The sequence below is a fragment of the Panthera leo genome, chromosome B4 (genome assembly GCF_018350215.1).
Source record: "Panthera leo isolate Ple1 chromosome B4, P.leo_Ple1_pat1.1, whole genome shotgun sequence".
In the NCBI taxonomy this organism is placed as follows: domain Eukaryota; kingdom Metazoa; phylum Chordata; class Mammalia; order Carnivora; family Felidae; genus Panthera; species Panthera leo.
In genome coordinates, this window is record NC_056685.1 from 37483449 (window position 1) to 37505708 (window position 22260).

Sequence of the window (22260 nt, forward strand, 5' to 3'; positions counted from 1 at the left end):
AGCTGCCAAATGCCACCAAATATTCTGGACCTCTGAGCTTCAGAGACTCCTGTTTTGCCTTTCCTCTGGCTTCAATACTTCTCTTCCTCCCTCTTGTGTTTATCTGCTTCCTTTCTTGCTTCCATTTCCCTCCATTTCCCCCTTCCTCCTTGCCTAAGCTTTGGGCCTGCCCTTGGCACCCCTAGACATGACCTCCATTTCCTAGTGACATTCATGCTAACGAAGTCAGAGACTATTCTCTAAGAACCATATATGATACCTAGTGTCAGTGTTCAGTGGACATCCAGTGGGAGTGATGGTGGGCCGAGGGGAGCCACCCAGCAAAACCTTTGCCTCTGAACAATGGCAAGATGCAATAGCATTAGCTTACAAGCATGGAGGCATTTGTGAGGTTCTGTCCTGGGACCTGCAGAGTGTGTGTTGGCTTGAGACTACCATGAGATGGGGAACTGTATGAGTGGCCACAGAAAACCACTAAATATGATAAATAGGAAGAAGTAATTATTTACATTGTAAATAAACACATGTATGTGGTTCAGCAGACAGTACAAGTAGGAGAGGGCTTGGAGGTGGAAGAGAAGCAAGAAGACAAAGGGTTTGGAGTAAGCAAGTCAGTGATGAGTAGAAATGACAGGGCAGAGGGCCCTGAGGAAGGTGGGAAGTGAATCTGGGGAAGCCTGGAGAGAGGATGTCTGATGTGTCACACTGGGGAGCAGCAATGGGGCTTTTTGAGGGATGGCAATTAGACAGGACAACACTGGCAGAGAGCCAGATGAAGAATGAAGACTGAAGATCATGGTTGGCAAAACCCCTGCATTTCCCTCAGGGGTTCCCAGCCCCACAGCCTCCAGCACTCACTGACCCCCAACCATTCCTCAGGCCCTGGTAACTCAGGGACCTGAACTGGCCTTGGCCATCCAGCTCATGAGACTCTACCTGGCTTACGGATAGGGTGGTTGAGGAAGGGGAGGTGTTGACCCGGAAGTGGCTCTGAGGCCTCTGTGCTGGGTGAGATTAATCAGTTTCCATGAGGCTGGTGGCATTCAGCAGGTCATAAGGTGTCCCATGGGGTTGGTGATATGTCGAGGGAGGGATGCTCACCCTGCTTCCCGTCAAAAGTTGTGGTAGGACAGTAGATCTCTAAGGCAGGTCTGGGTTACAGGAATCCCCCACTCCACCCCAACAGAGGCTTTCGAGGATGCCATATTTATTAGTGAATGTGGGGTTGGGGGATGAGGGGTGTTCATGGTTGCCAGCAGGTTGAGCTGGGGCTTGCCTTGGAAGAGACCCCAGGACCAGGAGGGTGTATGGATGCTATCATTGTCCCTCAGATCTCCACGGCCCACCGCATCAGGAATTTCCAGGGTGTTGCTTCTGCAGTTTAGGGTGGCCAGTGGACAAGAAGGCCTCTGATAATGTGTGGTCTCCCTGCCAGCAGGAAAAAGACTGTTATCCAGAGAACAAACAGCTGGTGGGAAGGGTGGAAGTCCTTCTGACATGAGGCTAGCAACCTCTTGAGTGGTCTTGGTTGGCCAAGGCAGGAGTCTGTGTAAGTGCACCTTACCATTCTGTTTTCCTGCACCTTCCAGGCCGGGGGTAGGCAGCCTTCTGTGAAGAACCACTGGATTGTATACTTTAAAAATGGTAATTGCTCAGGGAGCCTGGGTGGCTCAGTCGGTTAAGCATCTGCCTGGCCTACTTCCTCCCACCCCCCAAACCTTCATACCAACCTTCTAAGTTTCCCCAGGGCCTTTCATTGTGGAGGTGACAAAATCCATGCATCATGGGCAGAAGTAGAATAACGGAAGAGAGGCAGGATGAGAAAACAAGCCCCTGAGTCCTAGCAACCAGCCTCCTTTCTACTGCCAGGAGGGGCAGGGACTGCTTGGCTTTGTGGCCCCAAGCAAGTCACTTGCCCATGGGCCTCGGTTGGCCACCTAAACACTGAGGGGATTCGACTTGTGTCCTCATGGCCTGCCCAGCTCTGACGTGTTAGGATCCTAGGTGAGGGGACCTCCTGCTTTCCACCATTATTCCTAACCCAGAGTGGGGAGAATGGGCACATTCCCAGAGCTCTGGCAAGCCCCTGGAGTACTGAGAGAATTCTCCTTCACCCTTTGGCTCTGGTTGCCCCCACCCATCCCCCATACATATCAGGGGGAGAAGTGTTAAGGAGAAGAACTATTAATAGAACTTTAGATTTGGAACTAGAAGAAAATTTGGAAACTCACTATATCACACCCTATTTATTGTAATCAGTTTAATTTTATTTTTAATATTTATTTACTTTTGAGAGAGAGAGAGAGAGAGAGAGAGAGAGAGAGAGAGAACAAGTGGGGGAGGGGCAGAGATAGAGGGAGACACAGAATCAGAAGCAGGCTCCAGGATCTGAGCTGTCAGCACAGAACCCGACACGGGGCTCGAACTCACAAGAGCTGTGAGATCATGACCTGAGCAGAAGTCGGATGCTTAACCGACTGAGCCACCCAGGCTCCCTGAGCAATTACCATTTTTAAAGTATACAATCCAGTGGCATTTTGTTCATTCATGATGTTGTGCAACCACCACTTCTATTTAGTTCTGAAATATTTTCACCACCCTAAAAGAAAACCCTGTACCCACTGAGCAGTCAGTCCCCATTTCCCCCACCCCCAGCACTTGGCAATTTACCTTCTGTCTTTATGGATTTGCCGATTCTAGATATTTCATGTAAATAGAATCATACCATATACAGCCTTTTGTGTCTGGCTCCTTTCCCTCAGTGTGATATTGTCGAGGTTCATCTACACTGTAGCAGGTATCAGTACTTCATTCCTTTTTTTGACTGAATAATAGCCCATCCATTGTTTTCATCCCATGAGTAATGACTGGTTGATAACTTCGTTTATGGAGGGCCTCCAATGTTCAGACACTTTGCGGGTACTTCATTTATTTTATTTATTCCCCTTAGTTGTACCCTCGTGGCTCCCACTGTGCCATGGCTCCCACTGTGCCGAGGAAGAAACTGAAAGCCTGAGGTCATATAGCTGGTCAGTGGTTAAACCAGGGCTAGAACCCTGGTGGGGTTTTGATTCCCAGGTACCTAGGGGGCTCGAGAAAAGTGGGTGAGAGGGCAGTGGCCAGAAGGCCAGGAGAATCCCAGCCAAGGAAGACGACCAACTTGGGGTGTCACAGGGGCAAGAGGAGGTGAGGTAGGCCCCCACCATACAACTTCTCCCCTTCCAGCCACCTCCCTGCTGCCTTCTACTGGGTTTCCCATACCCAATATCCACCCCAGCTGGGGTCAGCACATTTCTGACCAACCCGATTTGCCAGTCTCTACTCTAGGCCTTTTGCCTCTGGCCCCCCATGACAAAAGCTGAGGCATTTGGGGTCAACCACAATATAGGCCCAAGGCCCTGACATTATGCTCTGGGGTGACTACTATTTTGCCTTAAATCTCCACTTTGTTGTACTCTTGTTCCTCCACAGAGACCTGGTCAGCCTTCCTCAGACCTGACTTTTCCATCTTCCAGCACCAGCCTTGGCCTGACCTCTGCTCCCCCAGACCCTGCATGGGAACTGCAACCCAGCCGAGTTGCTTCTGGTCTCTGTCCAACATTAAAATGGTCTAGGGAGGTGTGGAATTGAGGTTATTTTGTCTAAGAAGCTTCCTGTACCCTGACCAATCCCAGTTTTGTTCCAAATGGATTATGGGAGTAAAGGTAATTTCTTATTCACATTTCTTACAGTGCCTTTCCCCCCACCCCAACACACACACACACACACACACACACACACACCTTCTTCCTCCCCACTCCTCATTCTGTCCCTAAAAGCTGTATCCTCCTCTGCTCTCTCTGCTCTACCTGATTCAATCCTCCCACCTGCTATGAGAGCATCCTCCAAGGAAGACAGATAATCATCTAGAGTTTAAGTAGAGTCTCTAGGAGCCTGGGAGACAGAGGTGGCCTGCAGTTGGAGGGATGGTGCAGAGGTTCTGTTCTGCAGAAGCTTCTTGTTGAAGGTGCATTGGTTGAGAACGCTGTAGCCCACAGTGGTCCCTGCCCAGCTGGAGGCTTTACTAGCTCTGTCCAGGTCTTCTCTTGGTCTTCCTCACTAAGGTTTTACCAGGTTGTGCCTTGGAGAGTTGATAGAGGGGCAAGGCAACCCGGTTCTCTATCAGGGTTTGGTAATTCCTCAGGAGGTCCTGGCTCAGGGGTGCACTAGGCAGGAAGGCCAGTTTTAGCGCCTTCTCCTGGTAATGAGGCAGAGGGTTTGGGCAGGGCCAGCCCCTGGCGAAATCATTGGGAAGTGGGTTGGGCATGAGCTGGAGGCCTCCAGGCTCAAACCTTCCACCAGCTGAGATGTGCCGGTACCTGTTGGGGGAAAGGGGTGTGGAGAGAACAAAGAGGTCAAAAGAGGGATGCAGGCATGGTGGAAGGAGTAAGAAGGAAAAGTTTGATGCTTTTTTCATAGCTTACTCAAAGTTTATTTTCACAATGCTACAAAGGTAAGCCCCCAAATTTATAATTCTTCATGTTCCTCTTGAAAAAAATTTTTTTTGAAAAGCCTTAGTATTAAATATCAAATCATGCTTAAAAATTCTATGGACTTGGGAAGCCTTGCTGGCTCAGCCGGTAGAGCATCCGACTCTTGATCTCAGGGTTGTGAGTTCGAGCCTTACACTGGATGTAGAGAATACTTTTAAAAATTCTGTAGGCTTTTTAAAAAATCTGAATCATTTCAACTTATGACAATAATAAAATGCTAACCAATCATGATCCCAAACTAAAATCATTCAAAATAAGAAAGAATCATCATTGGGATCCTGTTAGATTTTTGATGGTGGCAAAGGGTGACCAACTGTTGTCATTGATGTGAGTGCCACAAGAAAATAATGCATTTGTATTCTGAAAGTATATTTGTCGTGCGCATCCTGAGACTGAGGTATAAAGCCATGTTTTGCCAATATGTTTCTATTAAGCTAACACAAGCTAACGAATGATCAGGTTGTAGGGAATCACTTCTGTCTCTCCTCCTGATTGGATATTGGCCTATCCAGATAGCATGCACCCTGTCTGTGTGTTTGGTGTTAAGATGGTGAAATTATGTTGTTTAGATGGTCAGTCTCCTATCCTTTTTACATATTGTATCTCATTATCCAGATTCTGTCTTTCAGTCCCACTTCCTCTGCTAACACAGTGCCAGCAGGAAGAAGAGAGAATGAAACTCAAGGGCCCCTTCTCATCTGGTGAACTTGATGATGTCTCAGAGCCCTTCCTGCTCTGACCTGCTGCCATATGACACCTGATCTGATGGCTCCCTCTTCTACAGGCCTGTAGTGTTAGGTTCAACCGAGAGAAATGGACCTTTTAAAAAACATAGTTGAATAGTGGCAAATTTCCTGTTTCAACATGCTTTGCACCTCGTCCAGTAGATGTTCTCTTGTTTACTGTCTTTGGTTTACATCAGACATTCTCAGGCCCGGCTGCACATTAGAATCACTCCTAGGAGCCTTTTGCAAATTCCAGTGCTCAAGCTGCACACCCCCAACGCCAAGTAAATTAGAATCTCATGGGTGGGTCTCACACATTTTTTAAAAAGACCCAGGTGATTGTATGTACCATCAACCAGAGTTGATGTATGCATAAATGGGTTTATGTATATGTACAAATGTTCTATTTATGTATAAATGTTTTATTTCTCAACATCATGGGTTTATGTATAAATGTTCTATTTCTCAGCAATATCATGAGTTATGTATAAATGTTCTATTTCTCACCAACATCATGGACTTCTTGAAGCTTAGACCTGTCTGAAGTCCTTTCTGGGTCTCTCATGTTCAAAATGTGCTTGGTCGCTGATCTAGAGACATTTTTAACTATATTTTAATGCCTTAGAGAACTGCTCGAAAGGAATAACACGACTGGATGGGCCTTTCTTCCCACCATCCTGTCTGGTTCCCACCTAGTGAATTTGTACACATTCTTCAAGGTCCACGTAGCTCAGGTACCACATCCTCCGTGAACAGCAAAACCTTGCCTGTGACTCTCTCATTCCTGGCTCCAGGAACTGGGCCTCCAGCAGCAAACAGAGGGAAACAAGGATCCTTCTCTCACGGGGACAGTGTACTAATGACACGATTTACTGAGCCCCCTTCTCTACACCAGGCATTGTGCCTTTTTGTCTTCTAACAACCCTGCAAGGTACCAGGTACATCTCCAATCCAGACTTGAGGAAGTCAGGCTTAAAGAAAGTCAAGTTTCTTTGTTGTATAGCAAGTTTGGGATTGAGCTGGGTAGACTGCAACCTAAGATGTGTTTGGCTCTTGAACCCACAAGGCTTCCACCATCACACACAGGTTTCCTGTTTGCCGAGCATTGTGCTAAGCTCTTTCTATGGATAACTGTATTTCTCTTATGCTGTCTTTATAGAACATTATATCACATCAGGAGTAGCTGTGAACTTCTTTGATTCCCCAGGTAGACAGGAGGGGAAGTGGAGCACAGAGGTTAAGAACACAGTTCTAAAACTGAGCTCTCTAGGTTCCAATCCCAGCTCTGCCACTCACTGGCCATATGAACTTGGGCGAAATAAGTGACCTTTCCGTTTCAGATGCCCCCTCTGTAAAATGGGGTTGATAGTAATAGTTTCTATCTGGGGTAGTGGGAGGGTATAAGTAATATAACTCAAGTGATTAGAACATCTGGCACTATTATTTCACTGAAGTTTATTTTTATTTTTTGAGGAGTGATCTAAGTTTTATCACCTTTGTATCCCTAGTGTTAGCACATACTAGCAACCAATAATCTGTACTGCGAGGGCTGCAGAGAGAAGCCAAGGTCCTGAATAATCTTCTCTCAAAATCACCAACTGTTGGCATTAAAAAAAAAAAAATCAAAAATCTCCACAGCCTCCCCTCCAACCCTTTAGTGCTTCTGTTAATGCCCTTGGGATTGGAATTTGAGATATTCTGTCCTTATTCCCCACTCCGTTTCCTGCCTCTTATCCCCTTGACTAGACTGGAGATTTGTGTGTGCTCCCACAGTGGCAGGGAGGAAGGGCTGTTGGGTACTCCAGTAACTCCTTCCACACTGCTGCCTCTTCTCAGACCAGTCAACCCTCTACCCCCTTCTTTCTACCTTTCTGAGGGCTTCCTACCCTTCCAGCCTTTACCTGGTTTCCCCACAAAGGCTTCCTGGGGGAATGCTCCAGCCCACAGCACCCCCTCCTTCTTCTGAATTTCTGTAGTAACATGTTTTCTTGTATAGTGCTCTCATATATTCATTACCCATTTTCTCTTCACCGAGGTTGGTAGACATGGTGTTTACTGTCCCCATTTTATCAAGGATGGAATTGAGTCTGGAAAAACGAAACAATTTGCCTAGTCTGGACTTTAACCTAAACCTCTGACTCCAGATCTCAGGACTTTCCACTAGTAATTGATGTTCTTACCACACTCCCTATCCGTGTCACATTTTGGGCATGTAGCACGCGTGGGCTTGAATGGTCAGCTGCCTTTCCATGCATGTAGGTAGGTCTCTGCCTTTCATAAGCTCCCTGCAGGAAGGGACTGGATGACATCTCTCTGTACTGCCAGGGCCTAGCAGGTGTTAAGCACCTAGTTGTATCCCCTGCATTCTAGTTAAACGGTTAAGCCTCTCCCCTGGCTGTCCCCTCTCTTGCTCCCACACCTTCCTTCCAGCTACACTTAAAACAGAGTTTAGTTGTCAGATGCCCAAAGGCGTGAAGGTCAGAGTACCAAGGTAGGCGGCATCAGAAAACAGGAATCAGAGAGAGGAAGGAGCTCCTCTTACTTCTTGAACTTCCTCGAGGGCAGGATGTTGCCCTTGGCGTCGAGGGGAGGTGCCCTTGCTTCACTCCTCAGCTTGAGTTTCTCCAGCTCCCTCAGTTCCTGCACCGTCCTGACGGTCACCTGGTTTTTCCTGTTGTCGTCCGCGAAGATGGGAGTACAGCAGATGAAGGTCAGAAAGCTGTTGGGACCCATCCAGGAGGGAGGAGGGATGGGAGGCTCCGCTGGGGGGCGGCCGTGGGCCCCGGAGTCCGTCAACCAGCGCCACACGTTGCTGTCGTAGGGCCTGTCGGGCCTGGTGGGAAAGGTGGCTGGCAAACGGCCCACATCGAGCCACGTGTGAAAGCCCCACGTGTGCGGCGCCGCGTCCTTCCAAGGGCGGATCAGTCGGCGGCGCACCTCGGATTTCGTTTCGGTGCAAGGCGGCGGCTTCAGGGCCAGCCGGTGGTAGGCCTGCCGGGTGAAGCCGGGCCACTCCCCGGGCTCACTGGGGAGGAGGAACTCACGCCGGGCCCGCGGTTGGTGGGTCAGGAGGGGCTCTCGGGCGTGGGCCATCTAGGGAGAGACAAAAGGGTGCCGGGGGGACCGCTCGGCCTCTCTTTCCAGGAGCAGCCGCAGAGACAACAAGCTGCCGGCCTCCTCGGACCCCGGACTCTCATCAGGACACGGTGGCCTGGCCGGAACCCTTCTCTCCGCGCCTGCCCTGCCGTCAGAAGTTATGTCCGCTCTGTAGGATTCCTCAGCTTTCGCTCTCTCTCCGTCTGTTGGGTTTTGATTTCCCTTCTCTCCACTCTTTACTCCACATCCTCCGCGCTCTGGCTCTCCCGCACCCCTGCCTGGAGCTGGTGCTCCTAAGCCTGAGGATACTGAGGGGTGGGGGTGGGAGTGGGGTGGGGGGTGGAGTGAGGGGTAGTGCCCATTACCGGGCAACGCGCATAGAAGGAAAAGCTTTCTCGGGAGAATGCAGCCCAGGTGCTCTTCTCTCCCGGACTCGACCTGTTACTGTCATTGGTGCATTTCCCTCACTTCTCATCCAAATACAAGCAAGTATGGAAAATATCTAGAAGGCTGCCTCCTTCCCTTTTCTGTGTCCCACCTCCCGTGAAATAAACAGTAGCAAATATGTATTGACACTGTGCTAAATACATCTACAACTCAGTTAACCCTATAACCCTGTGAGCAAGCGTTGTTACTATCCCATCTCAAAGATGCAAAAAGCAAGACACAGTGAGGGCAAATAGCTCACCCAAGTGGCAGAGCTGGGACTCGAGCCATCTGTCTGCACTACTTATCATATATGCTCTTCTAAAGTGCTTCTCCCTCCTTTCCACCCTAGGACTTTATTGATCCTAAAAGCTCACCTGTCTCTTGGGCCCACTCCTCTGTCATTTCCACAGCATCACCCTAGTAGGTGGGGCTGGGAGGTGTAATAACCAGGCACCTCCTTTCCTCTGCTCTGAGCTCTGTGTTCACAGTAGTACAGGATTAAGAGAGGAAGTAAGTGGAGAGCTCTGGGCCACATCTACTGACCAGAGGAAAGTATGGCCCATCCCAGGGGGAGGACTTAGTCCAGCAGGGTGCAAACAGATAGGCTGTGGAGATGGGGCCCCACCTCCTACCTGTAAGAAAGGTTCTTGGACATGGAGTGGATTATTCCGCCCTCTGGGTTGTCTCTGTGGGCTACTGGCCATTCCTCTTCTGGGCCTGACTGCCATGCCAGGAGGAGCAGCTTGGTAAGGGAAGACTTTCCTGGCAGCATTGTTTGCTGTTGGGGTTGCTATGGTGATGTTTCTTGGATGGTGTCGCAGGAGGAGGCCCTTACCTCTCCCTGGGAGCACTCATCAGTCCCCTGGGCCCTGGCTGCCTTTCAGGCGAGACAGGCATGGGATAGGACTCCTAAGTTTTGATTGCAAAAGATGGTAACCAGAGGGGCTTCTGGGAAGGGCTTGCCTAGAAGGGCAGGAAGAGAAAAGAAGCAGGGCCGGCTGATTTCCAGGCCCTGGATTAGGGTGGAGGTGGCCATGAGGCATCTAAAACTGTGCCCATCCTTCCCTAATCCTGCAGGAGGGGAGGGTCCTGCCCCTCTGCAGGCCTTTCCCTTAGAGATCTCTAAAAGGCCTAAGTTAACCATCAGTTTCAGAGGTTCTAAAGAGAAAGCTGGCAGTTTCTGTGCTAAAAATGTGTGCCCATGCCGTGTGGGAGGCAGGCCAGGCCAAAACCCTTAGCACTCTCCTTCACCTGCTTCTTCTCAGCTTTAGGCCTTACCTCTTCTTTGTCACCACCATGCCCAATATTTCCCACGTTCTTCTCCAACCCCTCCTTATGCCTCAGGGACCAGACACCGATGCACCAGAGACCACACTTCCACCCTGGATTTTATTGAGTTATGGTAGTGTTCTTGAGCTGGCTCACATGCATGTGGTCAGCTGGGGCGTAGGGTGGCTCTTTGCAAAGCTGAGGTGTGAGTGAGCTAAGGAAGCTAGGCAGGGCAGGACAGGGCCCTTTTAGTCTTCTCAAGCCTTGGGCCAAGTTCTTGGCAATGCTAGTCTCTCTGGCATGATTAGGGATATTATCAGAGAAACATCTCTCGGGAGCACATCTGGACACCCATTCTTTGCTTCAGATGCATCCATTCCCCCACCCCCAATTCAACTCTTGACCCATTACGAGACCTTTTTACCTTTTACCAGGATTTCTTTGTGCAGGAAAGCTGACTTGGAAATGTGGGAAGGTGGGAGGGAGGGGCAATAAGAGGGACCCTAGGAAGCAGATCTGCTTGTATGGGTGCCTACAGTGAAGAGCCCTTGAGGCAAGTACCCCAGGCCTGGAAGAAACCATGCACTGCAGGTCCTCCCTTCTCTGGGAATTAAAAGCAAGGAACAGAAGCAAACTGAAACCCCTTGTCACTTTACCCACCTTCTGGCAGTCTCTAGATAATGATCTAAGGAAATAAGCTTATATTTATAATTAGAGGTTAATTTGGAGAATATACACTATTTACAAGGAGCAGGGAAGGTGGGGGACTACTGGGCACAGGCGCAGTTTGGGGGGGGGGGGTTCCTAATCTCTTTCACCCTTTCTTTTGCTGTTCTCACCCTTCAGCTCCTAGCAGGGAGAGTGAGGAGTCAGATTTTCTTGGGGAGCATCAGGTGGCCCAGGGACCAGTCACCAGGCCCTCGCGGCTTGCAGAGGGCCCAGTGGTGGCCACGGCGTGACATCTGCCTTGGCATAAGCAGGCAAAGTGGAGCTAGAGGAGCAGACGGTCCCTGCCTGCTGTCCTCACTCAGAGGGCTTGGATGGCCCAGGTGCATGAGCTCCTGGAAGTGCGGAGGGCTTGGGCAGCAAGGGTAAGGTCAGGCCTCTACCGCAGCTCGGGAATGAACTGAGCCCAGTTGATGCTGTCAGGGCCCAGAGGGTCCTCCTCCAGGCCAGGGAAGCTGATGTCCAGGAGGACCTTGCTGAGGCTGTCATTCATTGTGTCCAGAACCAGGCCTTCCGTCAGAGAACGGTTGGCTGAAAGGCTGGCAACCTGTGACCCGGGGGAGCCCGGCTTGGGGACTTCCATATCTGAGGGGGAAGGGCTGCTGAAGGGGTCAGAGGTGAGGTCAAAGGGCTCTGAATTGAGGAGCTCTCGGGGTGAGTCAAAGAGTGGGATACTTTTCAGTGGGGTGGTGCTAAAATCCGTTAGCCCCAGGGAATCAGGCGGGGGGCCAAAGGCAGCCGGGGGGGCTTGTACCGGACTGAAATCCAGGCCCCCTACTTTGGCTGGGGGTGTGAGCCTCCAGGATTCAGGGGTCACGGGGAGGGCAGACTTGCTCGGGGTGGAGGATATGGGCGGTGTCTCCTTAATGGGTGTCTTAAAGGGTCCTCCCTCCTCCTGGCAGGAGCCAAGCCGGGAGGTGGGCTCGGAGGACACTGCAGGCAAAGTGAGCTCTGTGGCTCGCTGGGAAGCCCCGGGGCCCTCGGAGAAGAGTAGCTCAGGCTCATCCAGACAGGGAGGCAAGAGGTGCTGTTTTCTGCGAGACCGACTCATCTCCCGTCCCTCCCTGCGTTTGATCACGAGCATTTCTGAGACACACCGGGCTGGGGACTTGAGCCCGCTGTAGGACTTCTTGGGCCTCGGGGTGGGAGAGTGGGATGAACCCTCCCAGGAGTGCGACAGTTCCTCTTTGACAGACGGGCATGGTGAAGGCCACTCCTCCAAGGGCGGGCTCTCTACTTTGATGGGTCTCCCCAAGAGTGGCGTTTCCTCCCCGGGCTGGATTTCTTCCTCCTTGATGGACTGAACTGGAAGCAGAGGAGACAGCCTTTCTCCAAGCAGGAATTTGTCCTCTTGCACAGGCCCTGCGGTGGGCAGAGGGGCTACCCCATCATCAGCTAGCAGCACCTGCAAGTGAAGCAGGGATACGGTGAGACAGAGCTCTCCAGGCCTTGAGATTCAACCCGGTCACCAGGCGGGACACAAGATCCTGGCTAAAGCAAGCCACATGCTGGTGCTGTTCCTCTTTTTTGTCTTTTTAAATTTTACAAACTATTAAATAGGAGAATATAGGATGAAGGCGGTGGTTCAATTCCGGGGAGTAAAAGAGCATTTAATATGGTGCTGGTATAATTAGTACCCATCGGAGAGAAAATAAAATTGGATGCCTGTTTCATACCATGTACAAAGACTTAAATAGAAGAAGTAAAACCATACAAATCCTGAAAGAGAATCTAGGAGACTACATGTACAATCTGAGGGTGGGTGCGACCTTCTTAAGCAAGACTGGAAACCCAGAAGCTGTAAAAGAGAAGAGAGACATATTTGACTACATAAAAACTTAAAATCTTACTGTGGCAAGAGATTCCATAAACAAAGAAACAAACAACAGAAGTAAAAGAAGTATCTTCAGCATAAAAGACTGAAGTTAGTATTTTAATAACAAAGAATTTTCACATATTATCAAAACCCCATAGAAAGATGGGCCAAGCCCATAAATAAGTATCTGATAGTGAACAATTCCAAGTGACCCAACATAATAAGAAGGTACTCACACTTACCGATAAGCAACGAAAGATAAAATGAAACAAGGAGATATCATTTATATATAGCAGATGGGCAAATATTTAAAAGACTATACCGACTGCTGGCAAAGATACAGGTCTTGTCATATATTGCTGGTAGAAATGTAAAATACTGTATATGATTTTGGAAACCAATATCTAGCAATATTTAATAAAATTGGTAACACGTTTCCACTCAGGAATTTTGTGTCTGGTTTTCTATCCCATGGAAATACAAGCACTTGTAAGAAAGATACTTGCAAGGATATTTCCTGCAGTGTTGTTCATAGGGCAAAAAAAAACTAGAAGCAAAATGTACCCATAAAAGTGGAATGGCTGGAAAATTTTTGGCATAGCCACACAGTGGAATGTTAGGTGGCCATTAAAAAACAATGAATTAGAGCCAATGCCAAATGAATTGGAAGAATTTCCATGTGGCAGAAAAGTGCAACGAGATCCCGTTTTTAATGTTCTGCGTGTTGTATGTGTCTATATAAAATGGCTATGGCAAGATGTATGTATGGTACACTAAGAGCATGGATAAATTATAAAAGCAAGCATACTAAATTGTCAACAGGGGGGGATGTCAGCAGGGGGGATGTGGATGAAGAAACAAAGACTGCATTAAAACAAGAACAGTATATGTGCTACAGTCATATGGATACATTTAGGTAAAATGACTTATGGTAGTATGTATAATTTTATGTATATTTAAAAAGTATTTTTTAAATAAAAAAAAAATAGGGGCACCTGCGTGGCTCAGTTGGTGGAGTCTGACTCTTGATTTCAGGTCAGGTCACGATCTCACAGTTTGTGAGATCAAGCCCTGAGTCAGGCTCCACGCTGACAGCACAGAGCCTGCTTGGGATCCTCAGTCTCCCTCTCTCTCTGTTCCTCCCACGCTCGCACATGCATACTCTCTCTCTCTCTCTCTCTCTCTCTCTCTCTCTCAAAATAAAGTTAAAAAAAATAAAAAAACAAAAACAAAACTAAAGCAAAGCCAAGTCTCTCTGAACTCCAGAGCCCATGCTGTTGCCATCTCAGTGGAGGAGGCAGGGAGGGCCTTTTCTTCTGCTCTATTAAAGGAGAGCTCTTGCTCACAAATCCTTCTCTGTGTCCACACTTGATAGCCCATCAAGATACGGCTCCTCACCTTCTCCTGAAGCTAGACCACTGATGCTCAGCCAGGGGCCATATCTGCACTCTTCCGCTCCCTATGGGATATTTGGCAATGTCCAGACACATTTTAGTGGGAAGAGACATGGGGTGCTGCTAAAGATCCCTCAGCACACAGGACCACGCCTGTCCACCCCCAACAAAGAATGATCCATCCCTAAATGTCAATAGTACCAAGGATGAAAACCCGACCCAATCACTCTGCTGTTACTAGGTATAAACTGGCATCTCCTGCCTCCATGGCACTGCCAATTAGAATGCTCTTGCTACACCTGTTTATCCAAATGTACGTCTTTCTAAAACCTACTTCCTTTGTGAACTCTTCCTTACCCATCCCAGCCCATCTATCATAATCCCCCTGGTCTGAATTCTTATAAACTCATTAGGTATTCATGGGTCTTCTGACACCACTCATATTGTAATCCAAGTTCTTTTTTAGCTCTTCTAATGCTCTTGAATTTTCCTTTGTATTTATGCCTTGTCTACCCATATAGATTTATAAACTTCTCAAGGAACACTTAGCAGAGTGCTTTGCAAACTAGAGGTCCAACACTTTTAATTGACTGCGGTCTCTCCTTGGAGAAAAACCGAAGCCACTCACCTTGGGGGCAATACGGACCCGCTTGCTATGGCGGGCAAGCTCTGAGCTCATGAGTGAAGCTGCCAGGGGCAATGGCACCTTTACTGAGGGCTGCAACACCAGCGACTGGTTCACCGGGAACTGGATAGGTACCAGGTATGAGCTGACCCGTGGCAGCAGTGGTTTCATCTTCCGCCCTAAGAGGAAACAGGGGAGATCAGGAGCAGGGGTCCAGGGATAAACCCCTTCTCAATCCCAGGAGCTTTGCTCTCCTTCTCTGGGCTCAGACTCAAAACACGCCCCCAGAGCAAGGACTAGCCTGATGCCCACTCTCCCATACTAACGTGCGCCCAGTGGGAGTTCAGTTTTGATGGTCACGTTCCGGCGGAGCTCAGGATTGGGTCGTTTCTGCTGCTGCTTGTGGCAGATGGGGAGAGAAAGAAACCTGGGTTAATAAGGCAGGGGGAGAAGCCAGGAGAACCCACCAGCTGCTCTGGGACTGTGCACCGAGCTAACCGATGGCCCAGAAAGAAAAGGCCGTCTGGGGCAGATGCAGGTGAGCACTGTCTCCAAAGCCTGGTTAGTGGGAAGAGGTGGACGGCACACAGATCTATGATGGCAGGACAGTCCTACCACCTCATCTGGGTGTCCTCACCACCCCCGGGGGATGCTAACGCGTGTTGTTCTAGGAGCGACAAAGAAAAGCCAGGTAGAAAAGGAAGAGAGAAAACTGCCACCTGCCAGGCCCATGCCATGCACTTGTGGTTGCCATCTTGCACGAAGCCTGTGGCATGTCCTGCTGCCACACCCTGCTCTGCTCAGTGAACCTTCGTCATGCCCAGAGCGTGGGGTGCGGGGAGGGGAGGGAAGTGGGCAGAAGCTGGTGGGGGGATGAGGTGGCGGTATAAATTTCCTTACTCCCAGAAGCTCAGGGGTGCTCTGCCTTCAGGGCTGGAAGTCACACAGCCCCAGGCTCCCTTCCCCTGTCCACTAAAGTCATGCTGAGCAGTGAAAGGAAAACAAGGCCAAGCCCCGAGCCAGGAGGAAAAGAATCTTACTGATTCCAAGTGCTCAGGCGATTGTGGAGACCCTGGGTCCAGTGGCTGGTGGCGGTCAGGCATTGTGGGAAAGAAATGAAATGAAGTTACCACCAGCGTGGCCAATCTGACCAGGTCGGGAAAAACAGCTATTTCTGTTTGATGCTGAGGGCCACCCGGGACAACTTCCCCTCCCAGGAGAACAGTTACAGCTGATAGCGGCCTTATGGGCACCCTGAAATCCCCAAACAATCATTTCTGAAAAGAGGTTCTGATGGCTCAATTTCTGGTCTCCAGGCTAAAGAAGGGCTCTTTTAAAATGGTTTTCCAGACTTTCTCTGTAAGAATCACCCAAGATGCCTGTTAAAAATATGTATTCCTGGCCCCGTTCCAGACCCACTGAGTCAGAAGCCCCCAGGGAGGGACCTGGGAAGCTGTATTTTTTTAACAGGCGGCAGGCAATTCTTATCCGCAAGGCAGTTAGGGAAACACTGCCCAGAGTAGTCCTCTGTTTGGATCAAAGCGGTCTCCTCCACGGCCTGGTCTGGCACAGAAGTGTGTCATTTGGTATCTGTCAACTGTACTGAATTCAGCTAGTTTTATACAGCTCATCTCTGGGCTGGCTGGCTTTTAACTCGGCCCTGGCCAGGTAAGATCATCACAAGGAGGACTTGTTTCCTTTTGAGATGGATATTATGATGACCAACTCTGGCCCTATTGAGATGAAGCCAGGACACTCACCTTAAATACCTGGTCCAATGTCAAATAGCGATTGGCACTGGGGTGGATAGTCCAAAAGGAGACTTTGCCATTGGCAGATGTCTCCCGAACAAACATGTCATGGAGAGAAAGGTTGTGGCGGATGGAATTCTGGAAGGAGAGAAAGACAACTAGTTACCAGCTATTTCAGCTTCTGAATTATCACCTTTGATGTTTCCTGAGGCTGAAAGCAGCCTCAGGCCTCCCCCACTGTGGCCAGCAGGATCCTCATGATCTCGCCTATTGGCGACTCTCTCCCCTGCTGCTCCACACTGCAGAGCTGGCAAGCTGGGCCATCAAGCCATCAGTCCACAAAGCCATCAGCTGGTGATAAAGGAAAGAACTGGATGGCTGTCAGCAGCAAGGAAAGGGTATGGAGGCTATGAAGCAATCAGTAGCAAGATAGGTAAGTAAAGCAACTAAGAAACTAGGAAATTTCTTTGAGGTAAGACAGTGCAGTTAAGAATTCTGTGGAGGAAACAAAACAAAAAACCCTTGCTTGGAGTTGCCCACCTGTCAGAAAATCAACACTGTAGCTCTGACAATGTGGAGTGAGCTACAGCAACTCCAAAGGACCTCAGTGTTCCCATAAGTACAATGAAGAGAAAGTCCCTGCCTTCTGGAGATGACATGTGACATTATAGGAGGTGAATCTCAGGTCACGAGGCTCAAAGACAGCATTTTTTCATTGCTACTTAGTCACTCCAGCTGCCTTTCATTGTAGCACAAACATAGGCTTAGTGTTACACTGGAGAGACTCCATTTAGGTAGGGACCAATGAAGTGCTTTGCAGAGCTGTTGTTGACCATTTTTTGCCTGGATTCAGCAGGATCAAGTCACAGTCTAAAAGATACAATTGTTTATAATTCCAGCTTCCTTTGCATTTAACTGCTTCCTCAGAGTACCAGACACAGAACTGCTGCACATCTGCGTAGACAAACTGCGGGGTCAGAGTGACCTTGACTTTGGTTGCTATGGATTGTCATGGGTTGTTATGTACCTTCCAGCCTGGCTTGGCAATGTGCTTAAAATAGGGGAAGTGGTCCTCAATCCAAGTATAGATGTCTTTCAAGGTCATGCGTTTCCTCTCGGTGCTATTGATGGCGAATTGTATCATGGCCATGTAAGAATACGGTGGCCGCTCAGACACAGAGTCCTGCCAGGAAGTTGATGCTCCCGGGGGCTCCTCAACCTGAGGGTTATGAGAAGCCAAAGGCAAGGAGAAAAAGGAATGACATGGAAGAGTTCATAAGACCTCCCCGGGGCCCCTTAAGAACATTCCCTAGAGAAAACTTTAACCTGCAGAATTATACTAGAAACCAACTCATCTGAGACCACTATTCCATAGAATCAAATTTTAGGATTAGGAATGGTAGCGATGTCCCCAGACAATGTGGAGCCATTTCTCTGTCACTGTTCATTTTGTCGAATATACTGTCCAATAATAAGTGGAAGTCCAGTACCCATCTTTCAGACCTGGGGGGGGGTCAGGAGACCAAGGTCTTCGTCTGCATTCTACTAATGTGATGTGAATAAAACTGTCTCTTTTCAGTGTTTCTATGAGAGACATATTCCCAAGAGCATGGGATAGACAAACGTCTGCAAAACACACATCTGGCTAAGTCTTAGGCAAAGAGCTGATCATTTACATTTTAAAAAACGGAGCTCTAACTTTAGAAAGTGCACAAGTTTGAAGCAAACAGCTGAGTTTTTACTTATGCACACATCCATGCAAATTTTCACTTTCATAAAGGTTGTTGAATGAATGATTTAAGGATGTATGCAACAATGTGGTAACTGTGAAAAACAAGCCTGGGCCAAATCAAATTTGATTGCTGGGGAAGTATTTAAAATTCACACCTCACTCACTTTATTTGCTATTTACTGTATCTTCTAATAAATCTATCTTGTTAAAAATGCTCCATTCCTTTCATGCTGTTGGGGGTGTCTCTTTAAAGTTCAAGTGGCTTTCCACACTAAGATCTCTTCATCATTTCCTGAATACGTACTAAGTACCTGCTAAGGGCAGAGTACTAAACTTCATGTTAATGGAATACAGAGTGAGCCAGGGGAATCTGCCCTCAAGGAAATTTCAGAGACCGGGCAAAAAAAAAAAAAAAAAAAAGATTCCAGGCAGAAAGGTAGGTAGCTCAAAAGTTATGCAGAATCACAGTAAGTGAAATGCTAATACCGGAACCTGGAAATTCTCCTCCACAGGCCACTTGATCCATTTCCCTTCTTAGAAATTTTCTGCACTGGCCCTGACTTCCCTAGTGAGTGACAGAACTGTTCACCTTTACCTGACTCTGCTCCAGGTGACGATTCTCCTTTTCCTCCGTCTCTTGCTTGATGCTGCTGGAGCCCAGTCCATCAGAACTCACCTTTCTGAGCCACTGGATGTTGGTCAAGCTGTTGTCGAGAGTGCAGCCTGCTGCCTCACCGCCAGCTAGAGGGGAAACAATCCGAGATGCCACTTAGCTGCCCGGTCCAGTGCCTGGCAGGCCCACTGAAATCGGTGGTTAGGGAGCAGCTCTCTAAGACCTCTACCCTTAGGGACAGGGAACACATGCTCAATCTAATGTGGCCCTCAGATACTCTGCCCTATTATGGATTTCAGGAGAAATTCAGGAGCATTGCTCAAGCTGCATTTCAGTGAGCCTTACAATCAGTCAAGGTAACCTTACAAAAGAGTTACTGGGTATTGGCACAAAGAAAGTCACTTTTCTTCCTCATGCTTCAGTTTTCTCCTTTATTAAAATGGAGAAAGATTCTTATTTCCTTATATGGTCAATGAGAAAGATAAGTAGAAAAAATAAACATCCTTTTCTAATATGAAGTAGTAGAAATGCTAAATTATACTTGGGGCACTTTTGATGGCGCCCAAAGGATCTGGGTCAAGGATTCGAGATGAAGAAAGACAAGACGCTCCCCTGGTTCAGGCTAGGTGCCTGTTAGGTATCAACGTGATGGACTGCGGTCCTTGCTACCAGAAAGGAAAGGCTGGGCTCCTCACTCCTTTGCCTTGCAGGCCACATACCACAGCTCTCCCATCTCTGCCCAGGTAGGGCTCCAGGTGGTCTAGGTAGATTCACATCCCCAGTTGCAGGCTTTGGTCCCAGGGTCTCAGTGACCACTTCTGTCCTCCTGGGATCATTGCTGGATTGGGCTTGAGGCTGGTGTCCTGAAGGGTGCGTGGGGGCTCCCCCAAAGCTGATGAGGATGAATTTGTTGGGCCCACTGCTGCCACTCTCTTTTCCTTTGGCGGTCAATGCTGTGATGATGCTCTGGATATTGGCATTGTTAGGGATGGCCACCACTTGGGTGTTGGGCATGGTGGGGTGGTTAATAATCTTGATCCCAGCTGGAAACTTGCAAGAGCTGGACTCTGCCACTTCCTTGGAGGCTTGACCAGGCTCTTGCTGGGCAGGGGGCCTCTTAAGTTCCTTTCCTGATGTTTCACCTGGGGCATTCTGAACAGGAAGGGGCAGCCTCCGTCTTTTCAGAATCAGTGGCCGATGGGGGCTGGTTTTCATTATGAATCTGTGCTTTCACTCTCCATTGAGAATCACAAGTATAGACCCTGGAAAGTGCAAGGAACAGCAGGATGTCAGAGATTTGTTAGACTGAGAAGGAGGTTCTGTTAGAGAAAGGCGTTTTCCTCTTTCCATGACGAAAAACATGAGCCCATGTGCCCAGGTTAATGATCTCTGGGCCTCATAAAGACCTCAGACAACGAGGAGATGAGTTGTACGACAAAACAAGGCTAAAACTGAAGCATTTCAAAAGGGGAAAATGGGATTGGGTTGAATGTAGGTCAACATGGCCAAAAGTCTTCTGGAAGCTTAAGAATGTTTGGCTACAGAAATGAGTGGAACAGTTACAAAAATGTGGAAGTTTCTATCACTGCCTCCTATAATACAGATCACTTGTAGCGACTGTAGGGACAAGAATGCTGGAATAGGAGGACATTGGCAATTTTAGGAGTCCTGACAAAACTCTGCTCCCATAATCTATTTTAGGGTTGATAAAGCTGGTATATGTTTATAGCATCTTAGTTATAAATAAAAGGATCAGTGCCCATAGAGGAAAGGAGGGGAAGCGAGGGGAGGGGAGGGGAGGGGAGGGGAGAGAAAGGCAGATTGTAATCTTGCTCTCATGCCATCACCTCCTTCACAAAATCTCAAGATGAAACTGCTCTATTCAAGGCCCATGGTGTTATTCATTTCTCAGGCCATTATCCTTGCATTGATAAAAAGTTCATCTTTCTTTCACAATTTACAATTTATTTGTTTATTTATTTATTTATTGTACTTTTATTTTTTATTGAGATAGAATTGACACATATTAGTTTCAGGTGCACAACATAATGATTCGATATTTGTGTGTATTCTGAAATGATCACCACAGTAAGTCTAGTTAACATCCATCACCACACACAGTTACAATTTTTTTTTCTTGTGATGAGAAATTTTAAGGTCTACTCTCTTAGCAACTTTCAAATATACAATATAGTATTATTAAGTATATAACCACCGTGTTGTACCAATTTACAAATTATTTATATAGTGACATTTTAGTACTTGCATGTGCTTATTCATATTTTAACTTTCAAAGTATGTTACTGTATTGCTTAATTTCTCTTCCAGAACTAAGACTATAATCCATTATCTCCTGACCAATAGAATGCACTATCATCAATATGCCAAGGTGATTTCGCAATGTTAAGGAAAATAGATAGATACACAGGATACTCTGCTATCATGTAACATTGTGCAATCCTATTTAGAGGCACTTTGACAGAGGAATGGGTTGTTTTAGGACATCTATCTCCCTGAAAATGACTGTGACACCCCTATGACATTTGCTGTCTGCTTAGAGCTCATAGGCCCTCTCCGCTCTGCCCCCCTCCCTTTCCTTTATAACCAGGTTTCCTCTACTTTAAAATCTCAGTTTTACTTCTACCTCCTATCTCTTCAGGCCTCCCTCTCCCCCCTGCCAAACAGTAGATACTATTATTCCTTCCCCATCCCCAAAAGATATCTTCCTGGTCTAAGGCTTAATTTTGCCTCCTACTCTCTGACCAGTCTTTTCTTATCATTGCCAACACTTTATCTAACCTAGGGGACTTCCAGAGTGACCCCTCCGACACCACTGCCCATCCGGACCAGAGAAATCTTTCAGGTTCTCACGATCCAGGAGAAGGGCCCTGGAAAAGGGTGGAGCGGAGGCAGTGTTGCTTAGTGGTGAGAGCGCCTGGGAGCAGGGGAGGGTGTGGACAGGTTTGTCTTTGACTTAATGCAGAATAAAGCCAGTCTTCATCCCAGCCAGTCTGCCTAGAAAGGTAGACCACCCCGGCAGCCCTCTCAAGGTTGTGGGCAGGGTGCAGAGGTCAAACTTCCAGGGAAGGCCAAAAGGTGCTTTGAGAATGGAGTGAGGACTAGGCCAGGAGGTTGGATGCAGAAAAAGTTTGCACCCTCTCTCAGCCCTGGTTTCCGTGTGGCCCCAAACCTCCACTCGGGTCGCGTGCCCTGCTGCTAGACCCCCTGACCTCGGCGCCCGGGCCCGGGCTCCCTGCCTCTGCCCGGGCCGGGCCTCAGACTCCATTCCTTCGCCCCCCGCTCACCTCCCGACTGCAGCAGCCGCCGCTGCTGGGCTGTGGCTCCAAGGGCGGGCTCCGGGCTCCTCCAACCTGGGGGCCGAGCCAGGGGCCCGGACAGGGACTCGCGCCAGGCCGGCCGGGTCCCCGGCGGTGCGGGAGGGGTGGGGAATCCCGGGGGATCCCGGGAGGGGAGGGGTCCCGGGCCGGGGGGCCGGGGGTGGGGTCGGGCACCGGAGCTTTCAGTTTGTTCCGCTGTTTGAAATTGGCGCCG

The 22260-nt window shown here is 48.6% G+C and overlaps 2 protein-coding genes across 4 annotated transcripts; both read right to left on the minus strand.

Annotated features, from left to right (window-relative positions):
- Positions 1-3892: 3892 nt before the first annotated feature.
- Positions 3893-9562, minus strand: TEX52 (testis expressed 52). The gene is made up of 3 exons (XM_042945520.1): positions 9415-9562; positions 7800-8350; positions 3893-4358 (listed from the first exon to the last, which is right to left on the minus strand). The coding sequence occupies exons 1-3, from the start codon at positions 9508-9510 to the stop codon at positions 4064-4066; spliced, it is 942 nt and encodes a 313-aa protein (XP_042801454.1). The 5' UTR covers positions 9511-9562; the 3' UTR covers positions 3893-4063.
- Positions 9563-10152: 590 nt separating this feature from the next.
- On the minus strand, positions 10153-22210 carry FOXM1 (forkhead box M1). Of its 3 annotated transcripts, none has more exons than XM_042945511.1 (9): positions 22014-22210; positions 19428-19970; positions 18691-18836; positions 17391-17582; positions 16373-16501; positions 15653-15697; positions 14939-15008; positions 14616-14791; positions 10153-12182 (listed from the first exon to the last, which is right to left on the minus strand). In XM_042945511.1, exons 2-9 carry the CDS (start codon positions 19921-19923, stop codon positions 11157-11159), a joined length of 2280 nt encoding a protein of 759 aa, XP_042801445.1. In that variant the 5' UTR covers positions 19924-19970; positions 22014-22210; the 3' UTR covers positions 10153-11156. The 3 variants fall into 3 exon arrangements, with proteins under 3 accessions (XP_042801445.1, XP_042801444.1, XP_042801446.1); XM_042945510.1 differs by having other exon boundaries at positions 14939-15011; XM_042945512.1 differs by lacking the exon at positions 15653-15697.
- Between the last annotated feature and the right edge of the window lie 50 nt (positions 22211-22260).

What these genes read in the sequence shown, in the direction of transcription:
- TEX52 (XM_042945520.1), bottom strand. Translation starts at nt 9,510, where the DNA reads ATGGCAGTCAGGCCCAGAAGAGGAATGGCCAGTAGCCCACAGAGACAA. An exon ending in TCCAAGAACCTTTCTTACAG is followed by an intron (nt 8,351 to 9,414) that starts GTAGGAGGTGGG and finishes GTCTCTCCCTAG; the next exon opens with ATGGCCCACGCCCGAGAGCC. An exon ending in CCCTCGAGGAAGTTCAAGAA is followed by an intron (nt 4,359 to 7,799) that starts GTAAGAGGAGCT and finishes TTCCCCCAACAG; the next exon opens with GTACCGGCACATCTCAGCTG.
- FOXM1 (XM_042945510.1), bottom strand. Translation starts at nt 19,923, where the DNA reads ATGAAAACCAGCCCCCATCGGCCACTGATTCTGAAAAGACGGAGGCTG. An exon ending in GCAGAGATGGGAGAGCTGTG is followed by an intron (nt 18,837 to 19,427) that starts GTATGTGGCCTG and finishes TTTCCCCTCTAG; the next exon opens with CTGGCGGTGAGGCAGCAGGC. An exon ending in CATTGGACCAGGTATTTAAG is followed by an intron (nt 15,698 to 16,372) that starts GTGAGTGTCCTG and finishes GACCGCCACCAG; the next exon opens with CCACTGGACCCAGGGTCTCC.